The sequence below is a fragment of the Tachyglossus aculeatus genome, chromosome 20, assembly GCF_015852505.1.
Source record: "Tachyglossus aculeatus isolate mTacAcu1 chromosome 20, mTacAcu1.pri, whole genome shotgun sequence".
NCBI lineage: Eukaryota > Metazoa > Chordata > Mammalia > Monotremata > Tachyglossidae > Tachyglossus > Tachyglossus aculeatus.
In genome coordinates, this window is record NC_052085.1 from 5862752 (window position 1) to 5882078 (window position 19327).

General features: G+C 41.4%; 1 protein-coding gene across 7 annotated transcripts in view; it reads left to right on the forward strand.

Annotated features, from left to right (window-relative positions):
- Positions 1-19327, forward strand: part of NBEA (neurobeachin) — a 448073-nt gene that overhangs the window by 387176 nt on the left and 41570 nt on the right. For all 7 annotated transcript variants that reach the window (XM_038761708.1, XM_038761703.1, XM_038761704.1 and 4 more), the window contains one exon: positions 8450-8569. In XM_038761708.1, coding sequence (XP_038617636.1) covers positions 8450-8569 — 120 coding nt within the window. The remainder of the gene's footprint in view (positions 1-8449; positions 8570-19327) is intronic.

Here is a 19327-nt window from a genome sequence, read left to right on the forward strand (position 1 = left end):
GACATTCATAGAAGGGAGATTTACGTTAGGTTACTTGGGGGGAAAGAGTTAGGAATATTAGTGTGGTTACATGTCAGCAAGAAGGGCTGTCATACCCTTCCTCCAAACATCCTTTGTTGCCATTGCTGGCAACTAATTCTGGTTTGGTTATTTCTTAAGGTTTTGTTTGTATCACTATTTTCAGTAGTGCTGCCGATCTTGATCTCAAGTAAAATTTCAGTAAAATGCATATAATTTAGAATTTTTACAACTGAGAGGAAAAGTCTTCCAGGCATTGTAAAGAAGGAATTAAAAATCATGGGCTGCGTTGCTTAGCATTCATACCAGAGGATGGGATATGAAGCCATCCAATCTGGTCTGCTGGTGCTTCAGACCGAGGCCCTTTGGGAAAGAGTTCTGGGATCCAGTACTTGCACTGGATCAAGGAATGCCACTCTCTGCTTTAGGGAAGCAGCATGGCCTATTGGAGAAAGCACAGGCCTTGGAGTGAGAGGACCGTGCCTGTTACCTCCTCTGTAAAATGGGGATTAAATACTTGTTCTCCCTCCTACAAACTGTGAGCCTCATGTGGGACAAGGACTGTGTCTGGCCTGATTATCTTGTAATTACCCCAGTACTTAGAACAGTGCAAGCTTGACACATACTAAGCCTTTAACACATATCACTATTATTATTATTATTAATTTCCTCAGGCCAATCCTTTGGGCCCCAATTTTCTGACCACCCTCAGATAACTGCTCACCTCTCCTTACCACTCCCCATCCCCGTCTTAGACTTTAAGTGGAAACTCTTGGAAACAGAGTACTTATTCACTTCTGGAAAGGGAAATCAGGTTCACTCAGTTCTGCCAGAAGGCAAGTTTGTCTGACTGTAACCCCCACCCCCCAGCCATTAGACTGAAGGCACCTCAAAAGGCAGAGATCCCATTTTTGATTTGGACTCTTTTTCCTATTTGCTCTCTTCCGCTTGGCTCCCAGATCATGCTTTTCTGTCCCCTCAAGCAAACCTTGTAACTAATCGGCCCTGTTCTCTACACTCCAGCCTCTAGCCCATTGCCCACACCTTTCCTGCCTGTCTAGAAAGGCTTTCTCCCATTATTTCACCAACCCACACGACTCCCTCCCTTCTGAGCTCTATTAAAATGTTAACCACCTCCTGGAGACATCCCCAGTTAATCGTCCCTATCTTCTGGATCATAGTATCGCATTAATCACCTTTTCACTGTTGCATTAGCTATTAGTTTATATATTCATTTATGTCTATAATTTTTGTTTTCTCTCTCTTTAAACTGTGGTACATTTGTCAATTTATGTCTACTGCCTCCTCCTATTAAATTGTGAGCTCCTCGAGGTTAGGGGTCTCATCTTTTGGTTTTTTTGTATGATCTTTGAACGTCTTGTACAGTGTTCTGGATATGGCATGCCCTCAAATACTGCTCATATGGAGGAGGGAATTTACAAAAATTCTACCCTAGCTGCTTAGAAGGCCCCCCAAAACCTGCAAAACGTGCTTTTGTGTTCTAGACATTAACAATGCTTGAGACTATGCTTATTTTGATCCGGGACTAAGAGGCTAGGAAAGAGGAAGTTGAAGGTTTGAGAGAATTTTTAAAATCTATATTGTGTTGTGGGGGGGGCGGTGGGGGGAGCGGGGAGGAATCAAACCCATCATATGAAGAGATTCAAGGCCACCCTCTCTCACCCAGTGACAAAGATTTTCCCCCATAGCCTCAAAGAATAAAGGATTAGTTGAAAGAATATATTTAGAGGGGCATATTTGGAAGATGGAAACATTTAAGTGAGCTCACAATACATTTATAAAGTGAGACTATTCAGAGGCTAAAATAGAATGATTGCCTCGTAATCCAAGTGAAATTATTCATAATTTATGAAAAATCCTAATAAATTTCGACTATAAAACAAATATCCCTTTTAATTAATAAACTTGTGGGCTAAATGCAAATAAAATGTTCAGTCACGTAATTCAGAAAGTAACATCAAATAATTTATGATGGCTTTTATGTGCTTTGGGGTAAAATGAAATATTTAACCAACTGTTCTGGCTCTGAAAACCTCCCTGACTATTTCCTAATTTTCTGCTGTTCCTTTAAGTCACTAATGATTTGCAAAGTCTCACAAATTTCAAGTAATAGCTTTCCATTTCAGAAGCTGTGATTGTAGCATACAGAAATCAAGAATTCTGCATTGATTGAGCTGGAGGAGAAGGGCTAGGGATGGGGAAGGGCGAAGAAGGAGAAATAGAAGACTGAGACAATCAAATAAAGGGAGAGAGAAGAGAAAAAAGCAGGAGAGGAGAGAAACATTGGATAATGATTTGAGGAAGAATGAGGAAAATGGAGTGATGGAAAGCAACAGTTCAGGCAGGAAAGCCAAAAAAATCTGTGACTCTGTCCCAGGTTTCAGGCAATTTTATATGTTATTGATTAATGACATGATTAGAGGCCCTGGGGCCCTTTAACTTGGGGATTTAAATGCATTCTCACCCCTGGGAGGAAAAGTAGCAGCAATCTTGACAGCAGCACTGCCTGCTAAGGAAAGGAAAGGGAAAGCTTATGTCCAATATTCCTTCTTGCAATTGGAGAGCTCCCAGATCAGCCCACACTTTAGATGGCTCTTGGCTATTCTTTCCTTTAAAAAAAAAAAAATTAAAAGTAATTGGACTAGCTACTCAATAATTTTTAAATCTACCAGTCAATCCCAGACTGACCTCATTATCGTTTGTGGAGAAAGAGCTGGCTAATGAATCTGATTCATGTGTACAACTCCCACCAGCCTTCTGAACACACTTTAGTGAATTTCATTACCCTGTATGATAGACATTGTGAGGAACATTGAAATAATGAGAAAAAGAATCCTGTTCTCAGTTTCAGTGCCCCAGCATGTTATCTTGATTTATGTTTAAGCTGCAGTTTGTCTCGTTACCCATGGAGAGGTGCCAATGTTTATTACAGTCTTCCACTGCGTGTGAAGATTCACATTTTGTAAACAAGTAATGGATTTGTGTTATGAGAAACATATACCCCAAAGTAAATGTGACCCAATACCATGCATTCTGAGGCTGCCCATGACTTATGATGCTATAATGATGATAGGAAGCATCATAATTTATGATGGTAGGTAGCAGAGATAGGTCGAATATTAAAATCACATATTTAAAAAAAATCCTTTCTTTAACAGTTTGACAGTTTTGGGTTAAAGCATACCTGCATTTTGATTAACTGAATGTCTTGATCATTTGTAGTCAGGCTAGACTCATTGCCCTACACCCATAAGAATTCAAGCTCCTTAAGGGCAGGAACCAAGTCTCTTTGGTTGTATTCTCCCAACTAGTACAGAGTGCTGCAGGTAATAGATGATCAGCAAATACAGTTGAATGGCTGGCTTTAAAAGGAATTCTCACAGAGAGGATAAAGTTGAGCCAAAGAGCTATGAATACCACAGGTCGCAGAACGGATTTGAACAAAATCAGGTACCTGGTTTCCAAAGTTGTGTAACGATGAAAAAGAATGCGTCAGAATGAATGAGGTTGGACTACTGTCTTGGATCAGGCCCGTTTTCTAGACCTTGGACCATGGATCGGGCTTCAGGATAGCCAAATTAGCACTCTAAAAATGAAATCGACCCAAAACCTTGAAGGCTAACACGCTTAGCTTTCTCACACATTCCAAAATCAAAATAAACTGCCCTAGGCTGGTTCGAGGGTAGAGTTACACTATGGGGTATGTGTCCAGCAGCTCCAGCTCAAGCCTGTCACCTTAAAGAACAATCATCCTTTGACAAACAGACATTGTAAAAGTCATAAAGTTAGGCCAGAGTGGCAGTGAGCTCTGGAGCTTCCTGTCAGTCAGTCAGTCATATTTATTGAGCTCTTACTGGGTGCAGAGCGCTGTACTAAGCGCTTAGGAGAGTACAGTATAGCAATACAACAGACACATTCCCTGTCCACAACGAGCTTATAGTTTAGAGGTGGCTTCATAGGCTCAGCAGCCTGACTGCACCAGGGCTGGGAGAACTTTCTGAAGCATCCATCCTTGGCATTACCATTTAGCAAAGCAGCATAGCCTACTGTAAAGAGCTTGGGCTTGAGAGTTAGAGGACCTGGGTTCTAGGGAGAAGCAGCATGGTGTATTGCATAGAGCATCGGCCTGGAGTCAGAAGGTCATGGGTTCTAATCCTGGATCCACCACTTGTCTGCTGTGCGATGTTGGGCAAGTCACTTTACTTCTCTGGGCCTCAGTTCCCTCATCTGTAAAATGGGGATTAAGACTGTAAGCCCCATGTGGCTCAGGGACTGTGTCCAACCCAACTTACTTGTCCCCACCCCAGCGCTTACTACAATGCCCGGCACATAGTAAGCGCTGAACGAATACCACTGTTATTATTATTATTAATCCCAGCTCCACCACTTGTCTGCTGTGTGGCCTTGGGTAAGTCATGTAACTTTTCTGTGCTTCAGTTACCTCACCTCTAAAATGGGGATTAAGACTGTGAGCCCTTTGTGGGACACGGACTGTGTCCGACTCGATTATCTTATATCTACCCCAGCGCTTAGTGCAGTGCCCAACACGTAGTAAGTGCTTAACAAATGCCATTATTATCCTCACCTAAATGCAGTGGGATGCCAGAGCTATCCAGAAGAGGAAGCACTGGGTTGTGCTGTTATCTCCCCAGCAGGCACCTGGTCTTCTCCACAGAGGCCATCTTCCTAACCCAAGGGGCATCCTCAGCGTGGGTTGCGCTTGATGTAATATAATTTGTGCTTGTCTGTGTGGCAGTGCCCCGTGAGTGGATGCAGTGTGTTCAGGGTGAGGCGAAGTTCCCCCTTCCTCTTAAATACATCTTCAGAACAGAGGCCGCCAGCTCAACTGGCAACAAGCTCTGCTGCCACTCAAGCCGTATTGTCCATTGTCTGGTGGCCAGTCTGGCAAAAAGAGCCAAACTGGGCCAGGTCTGCCTGGAAAATATCCGACTCCCCAGTAGGAAAGTCCCAGCACAGAAGCTGGTGCCATTTCAAGTGACTGCAAACAGGGGAATGAATATATGTATTGGGTTAAGGCGAATTCCATGCAGAAATGATATTAAAAGGCCATTCGGGTCTGAGCTGAGTCTGAGGGAGCTAGGAAATCCAGTTAAGGATTAAAACTCTGATATGCAGACACAAGGGAGCGTAGTGGGAGAGCGCATAATGATACATTCTGTAGTGCTTAAATATTATAGGTTTAATCCAGGACTTAGAGTTTTCTTTGCCTTTGTGTATTTGTCTTAGGCATTTTATTATTTTAAACCATGGAATCTTGGATTTTTTTTTACATAATCTATTGTAATTACATAGCTCTCATCTAGCTCTTAATTTTTAGTTGCCTCTGATGTCGAACGATCTCTATCCTCTAATAAGGTAGTCTAGAACTGCCTTCAAATTAAATGTCTTCCTTTTAAAGAATGATTTGAAGTACATTTTTGGGAATTAGATGATGAGGTGACAGGGCAGGTAAATCAGGGCAAACAGGCACAAGTCCAGTCAGTTCAAAGATTTTTCAAATTGCAATATGGTTAGTAGGGCAAAATCTTTTTAACATTTGCTGATGTGAAAACTACTATTTAATTTTTAAGCCTATGTCCAATAGGTCCTTTCCATTGTCTAAAATATATGATTTCAAGGAAATTTTTACATGATAATAAAGTAAGGCAGCCACTTCCTTAAGAGCAGTAGGGAGGGGAAGTCTCAATGGGGGTTAACTCTGAAAATGGCCAATCCTGGAGGTCCCAACTTTAAATTCTGAGCTTGGAAGGGGTGAGCAAACTTGAGGCAGAGACTTGAGAGCACAAAGCGTTGGAGGTAGACAAAGAATGGGGGATAGAGGAAGAATAAAATAATATTTCAGAACGCATGCCATGGATTGATAGATTTTATTTTTGAAAGGGTAGAAAATGATTTGCTAAGTCTTCCAAGTTAGAGACCCTTCGTTACTGCTGTCACACTAGTGTTTCATCAAACTTCCCATCCGCATATCGCCTTACATTTAGACCCTTCTAAGTAATTGCTCTAATGGAGGCAATTTTATACTGAAGGGAAAACAACGCTGCACATCTCAAGCATTACTGTTAGGAATAGGAATCCTGTTGCTTAATAGCTTGCACAGTGTTTAACCTAATGATGCAAGGAATTGTGATTACTCAACTCCCAAACCCAAAGAGTTTATGAAGTAGAAAATGCATTAAATTCCATGTCACTGTGAGTTTGTTAATGAGGCTCAAAGATTTGAATTAAGATTCTGTTGTAGTCTCTCTCTTACCTACAAGGTCCGTCTATTATAAGGTCATTTAGGGTAAATGTTAAGATCAGGATATGTAGTTATTGATGAGGGGATGTTAAGTACTGTAGTAGAGCATCCATAATTTGTTTATAATAACATCTGTCTCCCCCTTTTGACTTTAAGCTTGTTGTGGGCAGGGAATGTGTCTACCAACTCTGTTATATTGTTCTCTCCCAAGTGCTTAGTATACTGCTCTGCATGCAGAAAGCACTCAATAAATATGATTAATTTTTCTCAAGAAAAGCGTATCATTTTGCGTAAAGTCCAAATTAGAACTTTACCTAGACCTTCTTACCTAGATCATCAAAAGCCTGCTGCTTTTGATGATGACTGCAAGGGAAGTGGTGAAACAAGTATACTATTAGGAAAACAGCTTAACTTGTACAGTTAGGGAATATCTCAGTTTTAAAGATGTCATGTAGTATGTATGATGGTGTGAATCCGCAAAGACCTTCACAGTCATCTGCCTGTATTTTTACATAAATCTACAACTCAATCATCTGTTTATCAGACTACCAGGATGACTGTCTAGGACTTCTGATGATCCTTGTAGACTGTTGAGTTAAAGACTTTTCCAGATCAATATGTCCAAGCATCAGCGTCCAGGAGCCTTTTTTTATTTGGTTAGTGTGATAGCCTTCAGTGACATATTTTATGGTCTAACAACACCTTTTCTTTTGACAGCTGGAATCAGATTTTAAGACTCAAAATTTAAGAATCAAATCTAGATCAGTTTTAACCCCAGCCCCACTTAACCCTTATTGGTGATGGCTAAGGGGTCACCACTCTCCCCCCATTCAAAGCCTTATTAAAATCATATGCACCCTTGATTCACCCCACCCTCAGGTACCTGTCTGTAATTTATTTTAATGTCTGTCTCCCCTTCTAGACTGTAAGGTCTTTGTGAGCAGAGAACGTACAACTCTGTTACCGTGTACTCTCCCAAATGCTTAGTATAGTGCGCTGAACACAGTCGGTGCTCAACAAATATGATGGATTAATTGAAGAGATGGGGTTCAGTGGCAGTATAATAATGATGATGATGGTATTTGTTAAGCACTTACTATGTGTCGAGCACTGTTCAGAGCGCTGGGGGAGATTCAAGGTTATCAGGTTGTCCCAGGTGGGGCTCACAGTCTTCACCCCCATTTAACAGATGAGGTAACTGAGGCACAGAGAAGTGAAGTGACTTGCCCAGAGTCACACAGCTGACAAGTGGCGGATCCAGGATTAGAACCCACAACCTCTGACTCCCAAGCAAAGTTAGACCTGTATGAGATACAACTGAAATTCCCACTTAAATTTAAGAGCCCTCTAAGTCATGGGAGTCAGTGACAGGGTGGAAAGTTAGCCCTTAGGTGGGGAAAATACAGTTTGGACTCGTGGGGCCGAGTGAGTAAGGTGGCCGCAGAGAACCTGTCCGTTAGAGTTAAAGGAGGTCTAATGAGAGACCAAGCCATGAGAAGCTCTGTTAAACTAAGGGGAAGCCAGGCTCCCCAATACCACTTTATCGTTCTCACTCTCTTTGTCATCTACCCCTGCTGCTCTCCTGGTTGACTTTCTTCCTGGTTCTTCTACCTTACTTTGGTGTCCCTTTTAGACTGTGAGCCCACTGTTGGGTAGGGACTGTCTCTATATGTTGCCTACTTGTACTTCCCAAGCGCTTAGTACAGTGCTCTGCACACAGTAAGTGCTCAATAAATACGATTGGTAGCGGGCTGAATGTTGGTGGTCTTTCAGGTCTAAGCATTTCTGAATATAACATTTTTTATTTGGTTAGTGCAATACAGTGACAAATTTTATGGTCTAACACCACCTTTTCTTTTGACAACTGAAATCAGATTTTAAGACTCCAAATGCATAACCAACAATGAATACAATGAAAGAGTCAGGATTCTAAGCGCTCAGTACAGTGCTCTGCACACAGTGAGCGGTCAATAAATACGATTGAATGAATGATTCTGGTGTTTATTTCAGGATAGCTATGAATCTGTCAGCGTTGTTCATTCTTATAAATGCCAAATGATTAATCAGTATGACATGATAGATACTCCTTTCCACTGATATGCACTATAATAGGTAACATTATCAATCATTCCTCATTTTTAATTGTAGGAGCCCTTTACAACATTCTTTCTCAATGCAAATGATGGAAAATTTGACCACCCCGATCGAACCTTCTCATCAGTTGCCAGATCTTGGAGGACTAGCCAAAGAGACACTTCAGATGTAAAGGTAAGAATCATGCCAAAATAACTCAGAGAATGTTTTCAATGTTTTACAGTGTTGATGTGGAATTTTATCTTATTAGTTTGGGATTTTTTTTCTTTTTAAAAATAGGAACAAAGGACATTTTGCAGGTCACTCTCAGCGTAATATTTTTTTGAAGATATTTCACATTGTTGAAATAGAAAGTAAGTGCTAGAAAAAGGAACAGTGAACATAGAAAGTGATTAAAGGTTGTTTTATATTCCATGGTTAAGGTTTTTTGTTCCTTAAAAAAATCTGATCTAATTTAGCTCAAATAATCAGGAGAGGGAGAAAAGCCCAATAAATTGCTCTTTCCTGCTGTTAATTCAATATTTGGCCCATTCTGTGAAACACAGCAGGAATTGGATTTGACCTTAAAGTGTCATATTGTTATAGCTTGGCCAGCTCTGGGTTTGCATAGCCTGGGGCAATTAATAAAGCATTAATGACAAGGCCCATTTAAAATGTGGGCTTTTCTGTACAGCTTTAGCTTTTACTTCACTATGCCCGGGGATATTATGCAACAATACACATTAGATTAAACCAACATTCACCCAATATTCAAAAACAGCCTGAGAGCAGGGTAATTTAACTGTTCTTATTATTTAACAATTGCTAAATACAAAGGTTTATTGTACATTTACATGGCATCTTGTCAGGGGAAAAATTTTTTTCAGTATTCCAAACAATAGGATCTTTCCCTTGTATCATTTTCTCCAGTAATAAGCCTAAGTGATCAGAGTTAAGGTACCAGTTTTCACTTTGTGGGTTGGTGTACTTTCCTATTTTAAGTCTTTTTTTTTTCCCTTTCATATTATGAAATATTGAAATTTTATTTGCGGAAACCCAACAGAGATATTGAATTGAAAGTCAAAGTACCATTTCGGATATGCTTTCCACCTTTGTGCCTGCCTTGGTGGCACATATCTTGCCAAGAGAGAGCACTGCCCTTTTCATTCAGTCGCATTTATTGAACATTTACTGCGTGCAGAGCACATTACTAAGTGCTTGGGAAAGTACAGTATTACAATAAACAGGCACATTCCCTGCCCACAATGAGTTTACAGCCTAGAGGGCCCTCAGCACTCAGTTGGCTTTCCAAGGGTTGGATCTCATCTCCACAAGGAAATGGGAGGTGTCTGGTAAAAGCAAGCAGACTTTAAGGGAATTGTAGGTTTTATTGGGCTCGGTAGAAGCTTATGTAAAAGCAGTGATGTACACAGTAGGGAATACAGTATGCATGTGGGAAAAGTTAACACTAATTCCAGTACGCAGTAGGCATTTGAAATGCTAAAAGCTAGCTTTTTTTTTTCATTTACTCTAATGCCTCACCAATAAATGGCCTAAATATGATAAGGAAACATTTTCTCTCGAGTGCAATTAAAAGAAAAAAAAAACTTCGTTATAACTGTTTTGCCCCAGATGTACTCTCGGGCAGAGATTCCATTCTTGGTGCTTTTAGCAACACATTTGGAACTGACTTGGGAATTGTGAAGTGGAAAATTCCAGAAGATTTAATTTTAACAATAACATGTCGAGTGAGCTTTGGCTCTCTCCTTTATGCATGTTTTAAATATACCAATTAGTAACCTTGCTACCGCCTACCAAACATAAAATGGTTTTCCATTCAGCGGTACTTTTACTCAGAACCGTATAAAACAGTATAAGGGATTTTAAGTAAATATTTTGGGAATTGTAGGTTGTTTACCAGCAATGGTCATTTCATTATCTTCAGCCTCTCTGAATCATTAATATCAGTGTGTCACTTACCTAAATCTATCCCAAATGCAGTGCAAGATTACATGAAATTCGTACTATGTTAATTCAGAGCACACAGTGAAATTTGTTTGTTTTATGAGCCATTAGTTTATGAAATACCATGATACCTTTTTTTAATACATATGTGAGCAAAAACATGTTTTGCTTTAAAACTCTGAATTTTGAATGCAATTCTTGAGTCAGTGCAACATTACCATTGTATAAGATTCACAATCTCTAGCAACTACCATTTAAATAATTTGGAAGATATGCCTGATTGCTAAAATGTAACAATGGGAGAAGAGGTGAGAAACAAATCTAAGAGACTAACAGATATGAGATGAGGTAACCTGACCTACCTAATTAGGTCAGAATAAAATCTTGTGGTCACAATGGGCAATTAATAACTTTGATGGAAATGCAGTGTTAGTTACATCACCATTTAAGTGTGAAGCATTTGGGAACTGTGAATCTTTGTGGCTCGGTGGATTGTGGCTCAGTGGAAAGAGCATGGGCTTTGGAGTCAAAGGTCATGGGTTCAAATCCCAGCTCTGCCAACTGTCAGCTGTGTGACTTTGGGCAAGTCACTTAGCTTCTCTGTGCCTCAGTTACCTCATCTGTAAAATAGGGATTAAAACTGTGAGCCCCCCGTGGGACAACCTGATCACCTTGTAACCTCCCCAGAGCTTAGATTAGTGCTTTGCACATAGAAAACACTTAACAAATACCATTATTATTATTATTATTATTCCCACCGCTTTCAGCCCTTCCAGCTTCTTCCTGCAGTGTGGGGCCCATCTTGGAGCACCAAAAGTTTTAGGCGGAATTTGGGGAAATGGGAGATAATGGAGAGCAACCAAAGTTACTATAGGCCTGTGAAATCGGAATGCCAAGGAAAATTAGAAAGCTTGCTATTTCCCCATTTGGGGAAGTGGACTGAGGGACATCTTCAGATTTACCTTTAAATAAGTGAAGGATTTGATGTGGGTGATGCTGACCAGCTGTTCTTCAGTTCCATTTGCTTAGTTCGCTCAATTCAGTTCCAAGCGCTTAGTACAGTGCTCTGCACACAGTAAGCGCTCAATAAATACAGTTGATTGATTCCATTGAAGAGAGGAGATGGGCCTAAGCTGCCTCAAGACATAAGGAAGAGCTTTCTAGCAGGGAAAATCTTTAGACATTGACCATCAATCGATGGTATTTACTGAGCGCTTATTGTGTGCAGTGCACTGTAGTAAACGCTTGGGAGAGTCCAATAAAACAGAGTTGGTAGACTCGATAAGAAGGGAGATTCAGGACCTCCTTCATGAGATCTCTCAATGGATAATAGTTATGCCAGAATGGTTCGAGGTTATTCTGCTTGGAAGCTAGGGCTAGATGGTTTCTTAAACTCTGTGATCCTAAGGAATGATGTGCTTTAGAAATGGAGCAAAATCATGGAAATGTGTCATGTAGTGGAATTGTAAATAAATTCAGCAATAGCTGGTGGACACAAGTCTGTAGCAACAAGGGCAGAAGGCTGCTGGCAGAGAGACTTTGGGAGAAGCAGGGAGAGAAGCTGACGTTTCCAAGGTGTTGCAGGGGTGGAGTAGAGTCCTCCAGGGTGACCAGGAGGGAAGCAAAGGGCAGCCAGACAAGGAAGAAACAGGGGAAAGGGGGTGAAAGTCAACTAAAACCCATGAAAAGTCACAAATGTCAACTTCTTGCGAACTTAGTGCTTCAGCATCCAGTTTGACGTTGGAGAATGAAACTCCGGTTGAGCAGCAGGAGGCTTGTCCCTTGGGCATAAATGTTTGCCCTAGAGCACGCAATAATGCACTGGTACATAAACACAGCCATATAAAAGAAACAAAAGCCGTAGATCAGTCAGTGGGATTTATTGAATGCTTACTGTGGGCAAATCGCCGTACTAAGCACTTAGGAAAGTACACGACAGTAGAGTTTGTAGACACAATCCCTGCCCAAGAATAGTTAAGAAATACTGTTTAGAGTTCATAGGGTATATGCATATAGTATAATAGTATAACTAGTATTAAGCACCTGTGTGCAAAACACTATACTGAGCCTAGGAAATAATTCGCAGGTGGAAATTAGGCACAGTCCTTGCTCCCTCAGGGGACTCACAGTCTAAAACAAAAAGGGGGAAAGGGGACTGGTGATAGCCCCATAAGGAGAGATGAAACAAAACACCGGGACAACATTAAGGCGAGAAACCAAGCTCAGTAAGGTCCTGAGGTTAAAGGAGCCCGATTTCAAGTTCCTCCACCACCACAGAGGTCTACCAGTGGATCAGCCACCACAGCCTTTCTGAGGTTTTGTGGAGGTGCTGCCAGGCCATGCCTGCTTTTCTCTGGGGGTTCTGGACGGTGAGTTGGGGTGGAGTTTATCAGTGACGTGGAAGAGAGCACGTGCAGGATCTGCGGCAGGCATTGTGGTACTGGAGTGTGTTGAGGACCCTGACAATGGTGATGGGGCCTATGGGCTCTGGGAGGATGCTGGTGGAAGGGTAGAGACCAAAATGGATACTCTTCTTGTTTGGGGGAAGAATAGTTAACGAAAATCCAGGCCTGAAGGTGGACAGTACTGATCCCAGTATAGACAGTTGGAGAAAATTTAATAAGGAAGCCAGCATAACTAGGGCTGTGATATTACCTGTTGGCTGGTCTTCAGTGAATAAATTAGATAGATCCATAGGCTGAAATGAGGTGAGAAATACAGAAATACACCCTGTGTGAACACTAGAAGCCATTTTTATTTAACCTTTAAGGTTGGGAAGGGAGGCTGGAGAGGGCAAGGGCAAGATGGGCAGTGCCCTCTCCAAAGCTGAGTTGAGGTCCAGGAAGCGGCGATCCCTCTGGCATTTGGGGCAGCCCAGTAGCAAGAGCGACAGATTGCTGAAAAGGTTGCATCAACAAAACTCAGCTCCAGTGTGATGGGAAAGTGGCTTAATCATTTTAGTTTAGAGAAGCAGCGTGGCTCAGTGGAAAGAGCACGGGCTTTGGAGTCAGAGGTCATGGGTTCAAATCCCGGCTCCCCACTTGTCAGCCTATGTGACTTTGGGCAAGTCACTTCACTTCTCTGGGCCTCAGTTACCTCATCTTTAAAATAGGGATGAAGACCGTGAGCCCGCCATGGGACAACCTGATCACTTTGTAACCTCCCCAGTGCTTAGAACAGTGCTTTGCACATAGTAAGCGCTTAATAAATGTCATTATTAATATTATTATTATTACTATTATTATTATTAAAGTGTCAGTAGGTATTAGGTCTACCTTTGAGAGAGGAGAGAAACTAAAACCATTGACATTTACCAATTTTCGTTTGGAAAGGAACACTGCAATCACCTAAAATTCCTGTAATGTTTCTAAAACCCCAATTTAAACTTTTTCTGATGCTATACTAACTTTTAGAAGAAATGCATCTTTAATTCAACTGCCCACAGGAATGTATTGCAGTCATGAAGTTGACTTTTTAAAATCTATATGTATTCATACAGCTAGAATAAAAACAAAAGTGCAGATATCTCATATGTAATTAATCACAGCCTGCGATTGACAGCAGAGGGTTTTACCAACCTGCCGGCCCTCAGCCTTGCTTTGTGTATGCCCTGGATTTCTTTCCTCGTTGCTCAGCGAGGTGAGTTCCTCTTCAGAGAGAGACATTCACCTGTCTGGAACAACGCAGAATCAATACATTGTGTGCTATAATAGCCTGGTTACACGCAAAGGAAAACTGGGATAAGGTAGTTTGTTTTATTGTGTCTCTCTCTATTAATGTCTGTGGTAATGAGTACAAGCTGGGAGAAGAATGAGAGTTGGGAAAGAGACTTTTCAGGAAATAAGTCACCTGGAAACAACCTCCCCTTGACCAACTTTCAGATCTCCCTCTCCCACCTCTTACCCCGGAGCTATTTGCAGTAGGATTGACATCTGAAGAACCTAAGGTTCTCGCACCAATCTCTGCAAATGCTCTTCCAAGTTGTTTTATTAGTTTCTGAAGAACTATGGAGCTGTCAGAAAAGGTAGCAGTGACAAAATGTCATTAAGGTGACATAGTGTAAATTAATACAGCTAATAGAGGCGCTCACCACTGACTCATTGACCCATTATGAAGCTCTTGTGGAATTAATGGATACCAGGGGATCAATCTTTTGAGGGGAAAAAAAAAAGAAAGAAAAAAGGATGGCAGCTTTAGAGCTTTGCAGTGAGTTATTTCAGAAAAGTGAAAACGTCTGGGTTGGATTTGATTTCAGTGGGAGGCCATAAAATGGCATTCTCTTAGCAAAACATATTAAACTGTTATGTCAGATTTGATGCAGGAGGTATACAATTATAATAGTGTTAATAGTGGTCTTCTATCACTCTGAGACATTCTTTTAAGTCTAATTTCTCAGCAGCTTGGACTTGTCACAAGCTTGTAAATTAGAAAATGTGTTTGAGGATGTTTTCTTATATGTAGACAGAAGGCGTATAATGCTATTAACTGAACCTTGGGGTTTTTCTCCAGCTATTAAAATAGAGATCACATTTACTGACATGAAGGGTCTGATGTAATATTCATTTGGCCGTTTTAAACAGCCGTCTATGACTTTCAACCAGTCAGTCTATCTGGGCCCTTACTGTGTGCAGAACATCATACCAAAGTACAACATAATTGAGTTGGTAGACATGATCCCTGCACACAAGGAGCTAGAGGGGAAGACAGGCATTAAAATAAATAACATATAAAGCAAATTGCAGTATGTAGGGATAATGTACTTAAGTGTTGGAGAGTGGGACAACTATCAACTATTCTATTTATTTTATTAATGATGTGCATCTAGCTTTACTTCTGTTTTTTCTGGTGACTTGACACCTGTCCACATGTTTTGTTCTGTTGCCTGTCTCCCAATTCTAGACAGTGAGCCCATTGTTGGGTAGGGAGCGTCTCTATATGTTGCCTGCTTGTACTTCCCAAGCGCTTAGTACAGTGCTCTGCACGCAGTAAGCGCTCAATAAATACGATTGAATGAATTAATGAAAGTGCTTAGAGGGGTACAGATCCAAGCACATTGGTGATGTAGAGGGTGTTGTGCATAGGGAAAATGAGGGCTTGTCAACAAAGGCCTTTTGAAGGAGATGTGATTTTAGGAGGGCTTTGAAGGTGGGGAGAGTAGTGGTCTGTCAGCTCTGAAAGGAGGAGGGAGGGAATTCCCGCCAGGAAGGGGATGGGCAAGGGGTTGGTGGTGGAATAGGCGAGATCAGGGTAGAGACAGTAGGTTGGTATTAGAAGAGATGTGTTTGGATTGGGTTGTAGTAGGAGATTAGCAAGGTAAGGTATTTCTCCCTTGTTTTTTGTTTAAGGAATTGTAAAATAACGAGGTATGCCAGAAAAGTAGTCGAGCAGTAGAAAATTAAGTTGGCTTATTAAAAGTGTAAAGAAAAACGGGAGGTGGGGGCTATGGCTTCATCATCTTGGGAAATGATAGGGAACTAAGCACAAGTTGTTGCAAACTAATTAAGGTCACTGGCTATTATAGGCTTGCGAATCCTTGCATTTCAAGTACTGAATGCACTTATCAAAAAACAGGGTATATCAAGAGTCTCCACAAATCTATAGTTTAGACCTTTTGAACCACTATAACCAACTGTCAGATATCGTCAGTTGAAAACTGCTGAACATGTTAATGCAGTCATTACTGTAAATTCATTTTACTAGACATACAGCTAGAATGAGGAATCCGCTCTATTTTTAAGACTTTCTCCTTTATCTAAGAAGCCCATTTTAAATGAATGTGAAAGCAGTCTTTGGGTTTGTGACCCAGTGTTCTGATGGTTCACCTAGTTCAGGATACAATGTTAAATATCAGTCACTCAGCGCAGTATTTAATCAATCAATCAGTCAATCAATCGTATTGAGTGCTTACTGTGTGCAGAGCACTGTACTAAGCCCTTGGGAAGTACAAGTTGGCAACATATAGAGACAGTCCCTACCCAACAGTGGGCTCACAGTCGAAAAGGAGGAGACCGAGAACAAAACCAAACATACTAACAAAATAAAATAAATAGAATAGATATGTACAAGTAAAATAAATAGAGTAATTTAAGCTACTTGATGCTTGCTGCAGTTGAGGGAGAGACTAGTCTTTTGTAAGTAAGATTTCAAAGGAAAGAGCTCCATTACAGAGATCTTTGAAACGGGGCTCTCAGCAGCCCACTTCTTTTTGTGCCTTTTTTCGTTTTCTGTTTTCGGCGAGAACCACTTCATTCATGAGAAATGGTAACATCATGCAGGCCCAGGTTGTAAAGATGATTGAAGCACCCTGCCAGTTGAAAGCATGTGATCCCTGAGGATTGCAGAAGCCTTTTGCCTTAGCTTCCAGCACGTTTAAGCTAGGCTGCCATGACCAGCAATGAAGGGCTCCCCTCCTCTGTGACGAGAGCCCGTGGGAATGCCTGGCCATTTTCTCTGCCGGCCTGCATTCTCCCCGGTCTCTGAATAGCCCTGGCTAAAACTGCAGGTTGTAGAAACTGGGAAATCAAAGCCATCCTTGCTCTGTATGAGGCTAGAGTACGAATAATTGAGGAATGACAGTGGCCTGCTGCAGAAGCGTCCGAGGGTGGAAGAAACCTGGAGCACTTATGTACATTTCTGTGATTTATTTATTTGTATTGATGTCTATTCCCCCCCCCCCCCCCGTTGATTGTAAGCTCACTGTGGACAGGGAATGTATCTGTTTGTTGTATTGTACTCTCCCAAGCACTTAGTAGAGTGTTCTGCACACAGTAGGCACTCAATAAATATGATTGAATGAATGAGAGCAGCTCAATAGAGCTCAGTAATGGAGCTTAGAATTTCAAACCTCTATCTCTCAATGATGGTCTGCGTGATCTTTCAGGAATAAATTTTACCTCGTAGGATCTATTTCCTCAACCTTTAAATAGGAAAAAAACAAATATGATTTGTCTAACAGAAGTGTTAAGCAGAATTGATTTGTAAAACCTAGCAAGGAACAGTTTGCATCAGTCTTTGGACATGAATAACAATCAGAATGACGTGCAGATATTCTGAAGAGAGAGGAAATGTTGAGCTCCATCTCACCTCCCTTGTTCACTTGCTTTCCTAGGAAGTATGTGTATAAGGGTGAATTAGGCAGTACTGAATCCAAGGCCAGAGACTGAAGATATAATTTCCCCCGTCTCCTGGCCAGAGAAAGATTCTTGTTCTTTATGAAGAAATGTTCATTGCTGCCCAGAGCTTTGTTCCTTTTCAAATGTTTGCAAATCCACTTGGAGATTTTCTTTGTGTTCTTTAAAAAAAAGTCTGTAGTCTCAAGGGTCATCCTGGTTCTCTTGTGTTAAAATAGAGGTACTCAGATGGAGTTTTCCCAAATGTCAGGCATTTTCCTTACCTTTTTCCTCACCTTCCACTTGCTCTCAAAAACGTAGCTAATGGGCCTGCAATGACTCAGGCCATTTTTTTTAGTACCCTGGGATGCGAGTAATCAGCTTTCAATTCTTTGGGTTGGTTTAACTAGCATTTCAACAGGTCTCTTCTTGTTTCGGGTTAGTTTCCCAACATCCCAATCTGGGACATGTTCAGTTTTCTTCGGTAAAGACAGAAGTTAAAAATTAAACCAGCACCTTCGCTTTTGGGGGTCTTATCTATTGTCCACTTTCTCTTTGCTGCTAACATTTTCCTTTATCTTTTGTCTAGATGTGTTAAGGGAGCATTTTTCTGGGCCCATATATTTTTTCACATGGTTGCTTTTATTTCTATTAGCTTCCAGTATGTCCTTGCATTCCTCCTTGCTAATCTGCCCTGGCTTCCGTTTATGGTGACATTCATTTGTCTTTTACAATCTCCCATTCATTCATTCATTCAATCATATTTATTGAGCGCTTACTGTGCAGAGCACTATACTAAGCACTTGGGAAGTACAAGTTGGCAACATATAGAGACGGTCCCTACCCAACAGCGGGCTCATAGTCTAGAAGGGGGAGACAGACAACAAAACAAAACATGTGGACAGGTGTCAAGTCTCCAGAATAAATAAAAAATAAAACTAGATGCACATCATTAACAAAATAAATAGAACAGTAAATATGTACAAGTAAAATAAATAGAGTAATAAATCTGTACAAACATATATACAGGTGCTGTGGGGAGGGGAAGGAGGTAGGGCAGGGGGGATGGGGAGGAGGAGAGGAAAAAGGGGACTCAGTCTGGGAAGGTCTCCTGGAGGAGGTGTGCTCTCAGCAGCTCTCACATAGTTCTGTGTTCAACTAGTGAGGTTTACTTCTACGTTTCCCACATTTTGGTGAGAGTATTTTTTTTTCTGTGTATAGTGTTTCCTACAGGAGACTGTGAGCCCTATGTGGGACAGGGACTGCGTCCGACCTGATTGACTTGTGTCTACCCCAGTGCTTGGTAGAGTGCTGGCACATAGTAAGTGCTTAACAAATACCATTCAAAAATGTCATTGATTAACAGATAATAAAGCAGCCATATCAAGCAGAAAAAGCAGTGATGGCATGTGTGTTTGTGTGTTATGTGTGTGCGTGCTTGCATAATAATAATAATGATGGCATTTATTCAGTGCTTAGTATGTGCAAAGCACTGTCCTAAGCGCTGGGGAGGTTACAAGGTGATCAGGTTGTCCCACGGGGGGCTCACAGTCTTAATCCCCATTTTATAGATGAGGCAACTGAGGCACAGAGAAGTGAAGTGAGTTGCCCAAAGTCACACAGCTGATAATTGGCGGAGCTGGGATTTGAACCCATGACCTCTGACTCCAAAGCCCGGGCTCTTTAATACTGAGCCATGCTGCTTCATCCAGACACACAGCTGTGGGTTGCCCTGCCCCACTCCTGTTTCTCTATTTCTGCCCTTTCTCGTCTCTTTCATCTCTCTCTCCGTCACTTTATTTTTCTGCCTGGTGTGCCCTCTCTTTCCTATCTTCCTATTTGCCTTTGGCCCCCAGAGGTCCCCATCCCACTTGGAAGA